A 12452-nucleotide genomic window follows, 5' to 3' on the forward strand; every position below is an offset into this window, starting at 1 on the left:
TAATAAACAGTTTAACGGGTGTCACCAAAACATCATAACCATCACAGCCTATCAATATGAACCTGTTCTTTTTAGACCACCATATATAAAATAACCCAGGAGTTTTAATAAGAACGAAAAATTGTGTTGACCCTAAATTAAAATTCATAAATTTTGCAGTCAATATTCTGAGTTTACTATCATCACTTTAAAGATGCTCCCCACATTTTTTCGGGCTTCCTATGCAAATCTTAAAACTATTGCACCAGCGTTGATCTACTTACATTTTTTACTTTACAAACCGAAAAAGGTATTGGCACAGTGTATGTAGGAAGATAAAAGATGCGCACTGAGTGTCGTGAATAGCTGTGGCTGTATTATATAATATATTTATTATTATATTTTTCCGCAAGTCATACATATATATATGTTCATGCATACGTTACATAAATAATTATGAGAGAAGTATTTGAATAATTATCGAAAATCGAGCAGCAATAATTAATCTCTTATGGCAACCTCGCAGTAGAGTAGAAAGCTTTAATGCAAATTAATAGGTCTCCTCTTTTCGCTAACCATTAGCAAGTGGTAAATAGATGAAGCAACTGGTATAAATGAACATATCCTGGTAACGCTAGAATAGAAATGCCTAAACAAACGCTTCAAAACGCCAAGATAGAAAATTGCATGGACGGTTTGGCCCATTGGCACGAACTCCTTGTGAACAATTCCCTTGGAATCGTAAAAACAAATGAGCATCGACTTGATTTTTGACTTCTCCAAACGCGATTTTTTGGGTGGTGGCTCGTTGTTGTTGTTGTAGCAGCATAAACTTTCCCTATATTTACATACGGGGAATGCTGCTGGAGTGACAGTCCTTGGCCGGATATAAATCCGGGTCGTTTCGGTAACGTAAAACCGACTGTCGTGTAAACGGTGGTGGCTCGTCTTGGGCCTGCCATTCCGACACTTTGACGCTTAATTTCAGGTACATGTTGGAAACACCACGATCCATCACCAGTTACAATGTTGTAAAGGAAGTTCCCGTCTTTTCTCGCCTCTTTAATGAGGTTTTTCGAATGTTGAATTCTGAGTAATTTTTGGTTCTACGGAATGAAACGTGCACAGACCTTTCGTAAGCCCAAATGATCAGTTAAAATGCGATAAATCGATGTTTTAGAGATATTCAACTCCGATTCCATGAATCTGAACCATCATTTCGGTTCATTTTTGATAAAACTACGAACAATTTCGATGAAGTTTTATTATTACCGATTTTTGGCGGCCCGTATGTTTATTGTAATTTATGTCCTCACAACCATTTCTTAAACGTGTAAACCACTCATGAACTCTAGCACGAGATAGACAATCATCGCCATAAACTTTTTTTATCAAATCAAATGTTTCAGTAAATGCTTTACCGATTTTTTAAAACAAAATTTGATACTAGCTCTTTGTTCGAAACTAATTTTTGTACCGATGACACAAACATACTGACACTTCAGACGCAATAACTTCGCTTCCACTGAACCGAATGGCACCAAGCCTTCACTGAAAGTCAGCTAGGGATGTAATCCAACGCACTCATGAAAAAAATGGCGCTATCAAAAACATTTTTATGACGCCAGTCTTGTTTATTTTGGACTTCACCTTATAGTTTGCGGAAATTCATTATTTTTGATTAAAATTTTTGCACAAATGGTTTACCAAGAGGTAAAGGGCAATGCTACGTCTACTAACATGACGGTCAACTTCGATTGTTTCTGTGATTTTATCGACATTTTCGTTAACATCAAAAATGCCTAGATGGAATCGACGAAACCAAAATTGCACATAATAAGCTGTAACAGTATCGGGACCATAAACACCATTCACAAACTCACACATTTTCGCCTTTAACAAAAAAAAACTGTAAAATATAAATGTACAGGTATTCTTTTTGTTGACTTCCATTGGTAACACCCTGTAACTCACTACTGAATGGAACAAAGAAAACACAGCAAACACACCCTGTAACTCACTACTGAATGGAACAAAGAAAACACAGCAAAGCAATTTTTTAGTGTGAAATGTCAACTTCACCACGAACACAAACTTTAAATTGTTTGATCAATACTTTACGAGATATCGATCACTACAGCCATCTACCGAGAAAATAATGGATTTCTGTTTCCCGAAACTACTTGTAAGGTCTTTGTAGAGTATACGAAGTGATTCAATATTTGTAGTTTTTTCTTTTTATATTATTCATGAAGTGTGCCAATGCTTTTTTCGGTTTGTGTACATACAGTCAGCGTCAAAAGAAAGTGTACACCACATATTGATAAGTTTTAACTATACATTTATTTATTTTGTAGTTTCATTTATTTTTTTTTTTTGTAATTTAATTTTTTTTTTTTATATAGCTCATATTACAACTAAAGCCACATAAAGCAAATTTGTAAAAAGTCAGCAAATTTTCATCAAAATTTTTAACTTTTTGCTCAGAATTTTTAGAAAAACTTGGGGCATTGAATTTTTGTGCAATAAAGTGCAAGTTTCAAGTTGTTCGAAAATCGTGTTGATTTTTGACAATTTTTTCTGCTGACGGTGTTGGGTGTTTTCTTCTATATAAAAAAGTGAAATAAGCGTTAAATGGAGAAAATGCAAAAGATCGCAACCGAAAACAAAATCTACTATACGAAAATTTAATTAGCTATGAAATTGCACATTGCATTTGAAATTTTTTCCAAAAAAAGAGTAATAAGTTTAAAATTCTGAAGAAAATTCGGCGAATTCTTAGACATTTTATACAAAGTTTGAAACTTTGTTTTACCTGGTATTTGTTGTAGTATGAACTGTGTTTTTAAATGAATGAATAGGAACAACTTGTCAATATGTGGTGTACACTTTCTTTTCATGTTGACTGTATACATATACATATGTAGTTGCATATGTATAAATATGTGCATATATTAGTACATACTTCTATCTACTACACCCAATCAAGGTAGATGAGCTGTTAGTTAGCAGACGTAAAATATTTGAACGTACCAGATGCCAACTCTTAAGTGCTAGATCGTGTAAGAAGTGCAAACTACTGCAACAACAGCAAATGCGACAACAACGACCCCACAAGCTACATCATCGTTTGCAACGTTACAACACCACGCTCGACCACCATTATCGACTGCTCTCCCGTTATCGTTATTGTCATTGCCATTGCCAAAACAGTTACAACCAGCGTAGACGCCATCACAGTTTCAGTTGTAGCCTTTGCTATAGCAACGAAGATGATTTGCTGACAGACGACGATAATGACGTCGCAGTGACGACACTAATTCGCAATTGTAGTTGCGATTGCGGTGATAGCAATAGTTCCTTGTCGGCGGTTAGTTTGTGAATTTGGTTTTTTGATTTTCCTTACATTGTTTAAAAACTTGGTGTACCGTCTATGGCGGTTACTTGCTTATCGCAATAATGAAATAGTATATCGATATAGAATAATCAGTATTTTGCAGTTTTATACATACAGTATTGACGAAAACTTAAACTTAAGGGGTCCCGGTGGTCTAGAGCTTTAGGATATTTTCAAGAATTTGTTTTTTACAAATAAAAATGAAAAACGATATTTAAATTTTTGGGCTTTTTATTTGACTCCTTTTACATACAAAAATGAAAAAAAAATTAAATTTTTATATTTTTATTCCTTTATTATTCCACTTGGGAACATAGGGCTTCAACAAAACATTTAAATCTTACTCTGTTAACCGCTGTTCTCTTTACGACATCCCTTTAATTTTAATAATTTAAAAAATGGCGCTGAAGTTGAGCCTCCCGAAAAATTGTACCTGGACGGTGTTGTCCTCTTTTGGCTCTTCTATATATCTAAAACACAAAAAAAATATTAATCAGTATGACTGTAGCTATGTCCCGTACTATGTAGAATAAAAGAAATTTACAAAATGGCGGGTTTTGTATTTGACACTCTTAAAATCCGGTTTTTTTCAGTTTTTTTTATCAAAAAATACGAAATAATTGAAATAATAATATGATTCTAGTACGAGCGATAGCCATTGATGTTGTGAACAACATATTAAAATTGTAGACGATTCGCTTGAATAGTTTCTTTTTTTTTGTTTTGACAACACCAGGCCGAAAAAGTAGTTTCGATATAAATGAGTTTAACCCTTAGAATACTGATAGCATAAAGGACGGAGTGGGGTCACTAAAGTCCCCCACACAAAAATTTTTTCGTTTTGTTTATAAGTTGGCATATTAATATTACAAAGACTGTTAGTAAATTAAAAAACGATAAGTTTTTATATAGGATTTAAAATAAAACTCGACTACCTAAGGGGAAAAAGAGAGAAAGAAATTATTTACAAGTTATTAAAGAAAAACTTATCCTGGGGGACCTAGAGTCCCCCACTCCGTACTCTAAGGGTTAAAGTTTGAGGTACAGGAGCGCGCGGATCGCTCTCTACCTAGTTAATGGGCTGTACAAGCTAGAATATTGGTAATTTCCGCATGAAATTTCACAGCATATTATTAAGATACTATACTATCGAAAAAAAACAAAAAATCGATTTTTTTTAATTTCTAGACCACCGAGTCCCCTTAAACTAAAAGCCTCTGTCTTTCTTTCCAATTTATTTTTTCCATGCAATTGAATCGTTTCATTTATAACATAGTTTTGCTGATAAAGAAACATTTTAGCATTTCGCGTTTAAGGAATAAAAATCATAATTAAAATTGAATTGAATTAAATTGAATGAAAATAACAAAACTTAACCACTCCCTGACCATCTGTTAACCCTTTTGCATCATTCGACGGAATAATCCGCGAACAAAAACTCTCTCTCATCACTAAGAGCGGAATAGTCCGCGAGAACCAATACTCTCCTATCACCATGAACGGAACAATCGGCAATAAATTATTATTTTTTTTTTGTTAAAAGTTTAAGAAATTTAATAAATTTAGTAATCCTGTATCGCTCCTTTTCATAAGAGCAAACAGTAAAAGTCTTGCCGACGCAAGGTATACAAATTTTGAAGCTATATATTATAGATTTTCCGGTAAATATCTTCTGTGAACTTTATGTATCTAAGAAGCTTAAAAAAAAGTTCTTTCTGTTTCTCCTGCGGTGAAGCCAGGTGTGGCTTACAGCGTTCAAAAAAAAAAAGTTAAAAGAGAGAAAATTCGTCTTAAATAGAGAAAAGGTATTCAATATAATACAAGTGGTCCAAATCGGACCAGCTTTAGAGCAATTGTCCCTTTGCTAAGGAATTGAAAATTGATTCGAAAACTATTTGGCATCCATCGTTGAAATAAGGCGAAAAAATTTCGAGAAGTTTTTACTTCATATAAGATTATAGTTAATTAGTTTTTCACAATGCAGATGTACTACAAATTGAGCACTGCAGCATATCGCAAGATGGTGCGTGTCTGTTGACCGGCCTCTACCATTTCAAATTACAACTTTGTTCTTTGTTCAAAAGTAACAGTTGCACTAAGTTGCTTAAAGAAAACCCAAGTATTTTCATTTCATAGAACAGAAATACACGTTCTAATTCAAAATCAAGATCAAATTCAATGTTTACAAGTATGTATAACAAGCAGAGCTCTCATTTAAACAAATCTCGAATTTTCCAACAATTTTGAATTACTAAAATCAGGTAATGAATAAAATCATGAAACTTTGTTCTGAAAAAGTATTCAACCCGATTTCAGACATACAAATTAATAAATATGAAGGTTATACCTATATAATACCAAGCCAAAACAAAAAATATAATACTGTTTCATGTTCTTGAATTGTTCGTGATTTTAATTTTTGGGTGAAAAAATGTTTTTTTTTATATATAAAAATAACTTTTTAACTTAAAAAAGGTTCCACACCTTCCTTTGTAAACCAATCGATATGCTATTTTTTGCGAAAAACTTTTATTGAATTGTTGCAATAAATGCTGCTTGATTGTTTGGGCGGTTTTTGCATTTTTTCGCTCGTTTGTTCTCGCTGTCGCTCCTGAACCAAACTAACTTTGCTGTTGTTGCTGTTGTTTGCTTTGCAAAATACTTATCTCGCAAAAATGTATTACACGAGTGCACTTAACTTGTTGGAATTCTTGTACGTTTTTTCTGCGCTAACTTCTTTTTTGTTTTTGAAAAATGTCGCTAACCGCATGTGCACTTCGCCTCTATTGACTCCCTTACAGTTTAAAATTTCAATTCTTTTTTTGTGCTAATTCTTGGTTGTAAGACTAAATATGCACTTGTTTATACATACAAACATACATATGTATATGTGCTACCTAGTAATAACTCGTATTTTTCAACTTATTATTTTCCAGTGTTCAGCTATGGATAATATTGAGAATGCTTCGATATGCTCTTGGGAGGCAGTTGAAGATCGCAGTGCTCCCTCTTCTAGCGCTAGTTCCTCCATACAACAACCAAGCACCACAAGTGTCCTCTGGGTCCCCGATCATGCTGTGAAACGCTGCACCAGCTGTCAAGTCGAATTCTGGATAGGCCGACGAAGACATCATTGCCGGTGCGAAAGTCAAAACACTTGAGAAAAAATATTATACATTTTTAATTTAATTTTCTCATTCTTATTTCGAATTTAAAAATAATAATTTCTTACTGTTTGCATTATTCATCTGTTAATAACAAAATATTTTTGGTTTATTGACTATGAATTAAGAGGTTACATACGTCCAGCAGCGTCAAAAATGCGCTAAAAGAAAGGATAATAATAGAAATTAATAAAAAAAATTGTATGCATTGTTTCTTAGTACTTAAACTTTATAAAAAAATGTATTTTAATTTTTCTTTACAAAAATTAGTATATATATATGTGACCCAAAGTACAATGAAAAAACAGTTGCTCAACGGTCTGCATCATATCTCCTTGAAATGTTGATGGAACTGTAAAAAGTAAAAAAATCTTGTAAAATAAAGTTGTAGATAGACTGTTGTGTCGAATTTTTGAATTTCAAAAAATTTGGCAATTTACGGCATTTAAAAAAAAAGTATGCGTTTTACGTCACAAATGTCACACTTTAATTATGTTAATAAAATTTTTTAATACAAATATCAAAAATCAAATCTATAGAGAAGACACTTTCGAATTAAAAAAATAAAATAAAAAAATATTAAAAACTGTATGAGTTATCATGCAGACCGTGCCGCAAAAAGTAGTTTCGAGAAAAACGAGTTTAAAGTTTGAGGTACAGGAGCGCGTGCACCGGTCTCCACCTAGTTAATGGGCTGTAGAAGCTAATATATAATATTGGAAATTTCCACATGAAAATTTCACAGTATATTCTTCAGATACCATACTTTTGAAATATCGAAAAAAACGATATTTTGAAAATTCTGGACGCATGTAACCTCTTAATTGTTTACTTTCACTTCCCTTTTTGGAATATACATATGTATAGGGTTTTTCAGTAAGAGCGCTTCAACTTTTGAACTTTTTTGAATAAAACACAAACGGTTTGACTTTTTTAACTAATTTTTTTTATTATCGAGTTTGAACATATACATTTAAGTATGAAATTCGATTTCTTTTGCATGACCACCGCGTGTACGTTTTACGAAGTCCAATCGTTGAACCCAATTTTCGACCACTCTTTTGCATAAATCGGCCGAAATTCCAGCAATTTCGCGTTCAATATTGGCTCTGAGCTCACAAATTGTCGCCGGCTTGTTACTGTAGACCAATGACTTCACATAACCCCAAAACGGGACGGCTTGTTAAGTGGACCGTAAAATGGCCGTAATGCTCTTAAAGTAGCAGCAACAGAACGATTATTTTCATAAAAAATTTGCACTATTTGCAATCATTGCTCAAGTGTGTAGCGTTCCATGATGAAATGTATACTAATGAAGTTTACAAATGACAAGCGAAAAATAAAAAATATTGCGTCGTTCGCCCTCCCTATCGGAAAAAAGTTGAAGCGCACCTATTGGACAACCTTGTATATACTTATATTTAATTATTTCTATCTGCCTTGGAAGAAATGTATGTTGAATGCTTAAAAAGTTTGTGCGTTGGCCGCTAAAATTGTCGGTACTTGTGAGGTACTTTTGTATTCAAAATTAAGCTAAAGATGCTGGTCGCATACAGGCTGGCTTTGTTTGCTGTATTCGCTTTGTCTGGCTTTGAAAACTGATATGGCTAGGAATACTGTCATCAGATGATTTGTAAAAAGATACATAATACATTTTTGAATCACAATGACAGCTAGAAGCTGTGAAAACATATTGCAAATTTTTCTTTTAATAGTAAAAATGTACAAAATAAGAAGCCAATCACACCAACGATGAAAGTTCTGGGTGCGCGAATTATATTTATATCGACAAAAACATGGGCACTTTCAGCTTTGCGCAAGCTTGTTAGAGGCAAGGAAGAATTTAGGAATGAAATATACATATATGTATGCTATTCAATGGCATTTATGGGGTTAGGGGTAGTCAGAGGCCCGAAAATACAAAAATAACTTTAGCAAATTGACTTTAACAAAATTTCAAAAAAAAAAAGTTATCGCTGTTTGTGTAGAGTCCGTTTCTCCAGAAGTCCCTTGCGGTGATCATCACAATTCCTAGGAGATTCAACTAAAATCAATGGGACAAGAGAAATTAGTTTTATTAATAGATAGACTCGTGCCTGATTGAAGCTTTTTTCCCAAAATTAACAATATGGGGGCGTCAGAAAATATTTTTCAGATTTTCGAGAAAACCCCCAACAATTAGTTGTTTAAAAAAATCGAAATTTAAAAAAAAAATTCTTCGAGCAGGCACGAGTTTTTTATGTTTTTCAAAAGCAGTATAAATTTAATTGAAATCTACCAAGCGGTTTTTAAGTTACAGTGATCACCAGTTCAAAAAACATAGTTTTGAAAAAGACACATTTAAAGTTTTGCTACTTGCTCTCGAACGCTCCGGAGCGCACGCGCGTCCTTTGTTAATTGTTGAATAACTCGAAAAGTATTTGTCGGATTCACTTCAAATATTTTTAAGATATTACACTTTAAGAAAATGCAAAAAAAAAATACATTTTTTTGAAAATTCTGACTACCCCTAACCCTTTATTAAATTTTCTTCAAACATTTTTCTTATTCACATAATGCCTCCTTTGCCGCTGTCCTGCTCTAAGCAGAACTCGATACAAGAGCCTGAGATCGGTATACTTTTCATCTCTGAAGAATCTTGCTGACAAAAAGTTTTAACTGTTTCTTAAAACTCTCCAAGACATGCATCACGAACATTGTTTTAAACGACTCCAACAACACTGGTAACACTACGGACCATTGTAGTCTACATACGTGAGATCTATTCAGATCAACCAGATATACATAACCTAACCTAAATGTAAATAAACAACCTCTCTAATCTACCTAAAACTCGCAAAGGAAGCTAAACCAATTAAATGAAAAACAGGAGTGTTCAACTCCTAATTTCAAAAGTGCTGCAAATAGAACATTGAGCTATTTGAGACTTCGCCGTACTTCAAGCAAAGCTAACGTTTGGTCTAATATCATTTATTTTAGTATTGTTAAATTTTATTTTGACAGTTACCGAAGCAAAGCCAGCCTGCATTGGGCCTGCTCCACCTTAATGGAACATGCATTAATCTCTTAAATAGCCAATACGAAAACATTATTAAATCCAGGTTCATTTTGACTATGAATATGCCAACAACGCTTCCATACATTTCATGGATTTTTAAAATTTTTATTGCTTTTTTTAAATACTTGTATATGTATGTATTTATTTATCTTTTATTTCTCTGTACCAAATTAATATTCCTTTTCCTCTATTTAGTTCGTGTGGGCAGATATTTTGTGCCGACTGTTCAGAGTTTTGGGCACCACTACCTGATGCAAAACTTTTCAATCCCGTGAGATTGTGTGGACCTTGTTACCATGCCGTAACTACGAGAATACAGGTAAATATTGCAAATACTAAAACGAATCAACGAATAAAGATATATACTTCAGTGGCCACGCTTTTGAAGTGTATCTCAATCATAGTAACTCACATTTTAATACGAATTTTTCTTGACTTAGGCGTGATTGTATAACTGATAAATTGGAAAATGCATTTACTGTAGGTATCAACTTGAAAAATTACTACTTCCACTTAGACGGAATATTTAAGAAAAAAACTGGGAATGCAATTTTATAGCCCATTAATATAACAAAGTACAATGTGGCGCGTCGTACGTCAATCATATTTGACACATGTGAATTAGATAGCTGCAGTATATAAGCAAGCAAAGAAGCGCGTTAAGGTCAGAATAAAGATTTTTTTCATGTTCACGGGCATTCTCACAGGTCATTGCAGACTGCACAGCCATTTGTAACATGGTCGGGATATGGTCCACTGATACTTGTCGTTTCTGCGACCAATCACAGAACACTCCAACCCGCCTTCTTTAATGCAGTGCTATAGCGCGGAACAAGTTGAGACATTTGGGCCACTCGCAGCTAGAAGAAAGGCACGTACGCCTAGCCCAACTCAGCTCTATCTTACGTTTAATAAGGGAACGGAGTCTGGATGTAGTTCTGTGATGAATAGAGTGCGCAAAAGACCAGGAGGTCGGAGTGCAAATCTCAAATAAATTTAAATCGAATCTACACTTTGTTATACTGATTTTATTGGGCTATAAAACTGCATACCCAGAATTTTTCTGGGTAAAACTTTGTTCTGAATAAAAAGTTGAAAATTTTAATGACAATTTTTTTTTTAATTTATTAAATTTTTGTGAATTCTGTGCAAAGTTGGTGCTTTGAGTTATATGGTTTTTGTTGTAGAACGCACTATACTTTTTTATAAGAAAACAAGTCAAAACTTGGTAACTCGTCGCGCTTATATTATTTTGAACACAGCTGTACATATGCCATGTATTAAAATAATAATTAAATATTTTCATACCCTGGTTGGACTTATAGCTAGTTTTCAGACCAAAGCACGAAAAAATATATGTCTTGTATAACAGTTTTGTTATCTGACAAAAAAAAATTAACTAACAAATTCAGTTTTATTTTATATGCAAAAACTAAACCCAAAATTTCTTCTATAAATAAAAATGTATTAATTTATTATTGCGAAATAGAAAAAATAGTATTTTAGTTTTAATTTAATCTCAAGTTAAGCCCATCATAGCATTTCAAAAACCCTTTTCAGGGTTCGAAATAAACTTAAAATAATAATAAACTTAAGCCTATTTCAATGTTGCGTTTTCTTTGCTTTTCTCTCTTATTAAAATATTTTTCTTTTATTTATTTTGTACTTTCAGCAACAGAGCCGTTCGGTTATTACAACCAATATGCCAAATTATACAACCACAACCACCAGCACCTCTGCAAATACTACATCGGCAACTAATGTCTACGCGCCTAGCGGTGGAGCCTCAAAGAACTTGCCCAATATTGTGGTGCCTACAGTTACCAGCACAGCGCCTGCAATCCCAGTTGCAGTCGCAACTACAACTACACCTGCATCAAGTACGTTGATTATGACAGCGCCTCCAATACCTATAACAGCGGCTGCTATGCTACAACAGCAGCAGCAACAAAGACAAAATGCAGCAGTAGCCGCTAGCGCTACTGTAGCCGCTGCAGCCGCAGCTACAAGCACACAAATCGAAAGTAACAGCATGTCGCACATGTTGATGGCGGCGAACAAAAATATTGCAGCAAGTGTTGCAAATTAATATTTGCCTTGCAGTCGCATTGCATGATGAGCAAGTAAAAATCATTTTGTTTCATTTCGTAGCAGAAATTAAATTTTAATGAACATTCTTATAAGAGACCTCTAACATGCTGTTAATTGCGAGTGTAGCAGCTTAACAGCGAATGCTGTTACACATTAGTAACATTTGGAAAACGAACGCGAGAGAGACTGTGCTGCCAGACTGTCGGCAACGTTGTTGCCATCGTGCCTAGACAAGTGTGGATTTTATTGCTTAACGCGTGCTTGTATTTTAAATTCTCAACTTTTTTTCTTTCTTATCTTACACTTTAGTTATTTGCATTTTCTTTGCTAACTGTGAAGAAAATAGAAATGCGTAACAACTATCAAGCAGTTGTATGTATTTCCATTTTGGTAATTTTGAAAACGAAATTTAACATAAAAAAAATCAGTTTACGTAACTGTATTGTGTTAAATAATTATTGAAGTAAAAATAATGTTAACGCAATAAGTTTTTCTGAAAAAAGTCTAGGTAGTAAATTACAAATCCTTCTGTATGTGTATGTTTATACATACATTTCTGCAGAAATGTTAATTTGGAGAGCAAAATTAGTAAAAATTAGACACTTTGCTTTATATTGTATATGTATGCATAACTTTATAAATTTACAAATGTAAATTGTTCGTAAAATGTTTAAGACAAAATTGATTTATGCTGTTCAAAACGAAATTAAAAGCGAATTTGTTAAAAAAAAATAGCAAATAAAATTGAAAGAACATTAAAAAA

General features: G+C 33.5%; 1 protein-coding gene across 2 annotated transcripts in view; it reads left to right on the plus strand.

Annotated features, from left to right (window-relative positions):
- The window catches only part of LOC129239433 (myotubularin-related protein 4), a 56203-nt gene extending 43751 nt beyond the window's left edge, over positions 1 to 12452 (plus strand). The window contains exons 11-14 of one of the 2 annotated variants that reach the window (XM_054874908.1): positions 2969 to 3349; positions 6313 to 6515; positions 9794 to 9917; positions 11271 to 12452. In XM_054874908.1, the coding sequence (XP_054730883.1) occupies positions 2969 to 3349; positions 6313 to 6515; positions 9794 to 9917; positions 11271 to 11687 (1125 nt within the window). In that variant the 3' untranslated portion in view covers positions 11688 to 12452. The remainder of the gene's footprint in view (positions 1 to 2968; positions 3350 to 6312; positions 6516 to 9793; positions 9918 to 11270) is intronic. The other variant, XM_054874909.1, reaches the window with a different exon arrangement.

This window comes from Anastrepha obliqua, chromosome 2, assembly GCF_027943255.1.
Source record: "Anastrepha obliqua isolate idAnaObli1 chromosome 2, idAnaObli1_1.0, whole genome shotgun sequence".
Classification (NCBI taxonomy): domain Eukaryota; kingdom Metazoa; phylum Arthropoda; class Insecta; order Diptera; family Tephritidae; genus Anastrepha; species Anastrepha obliqua.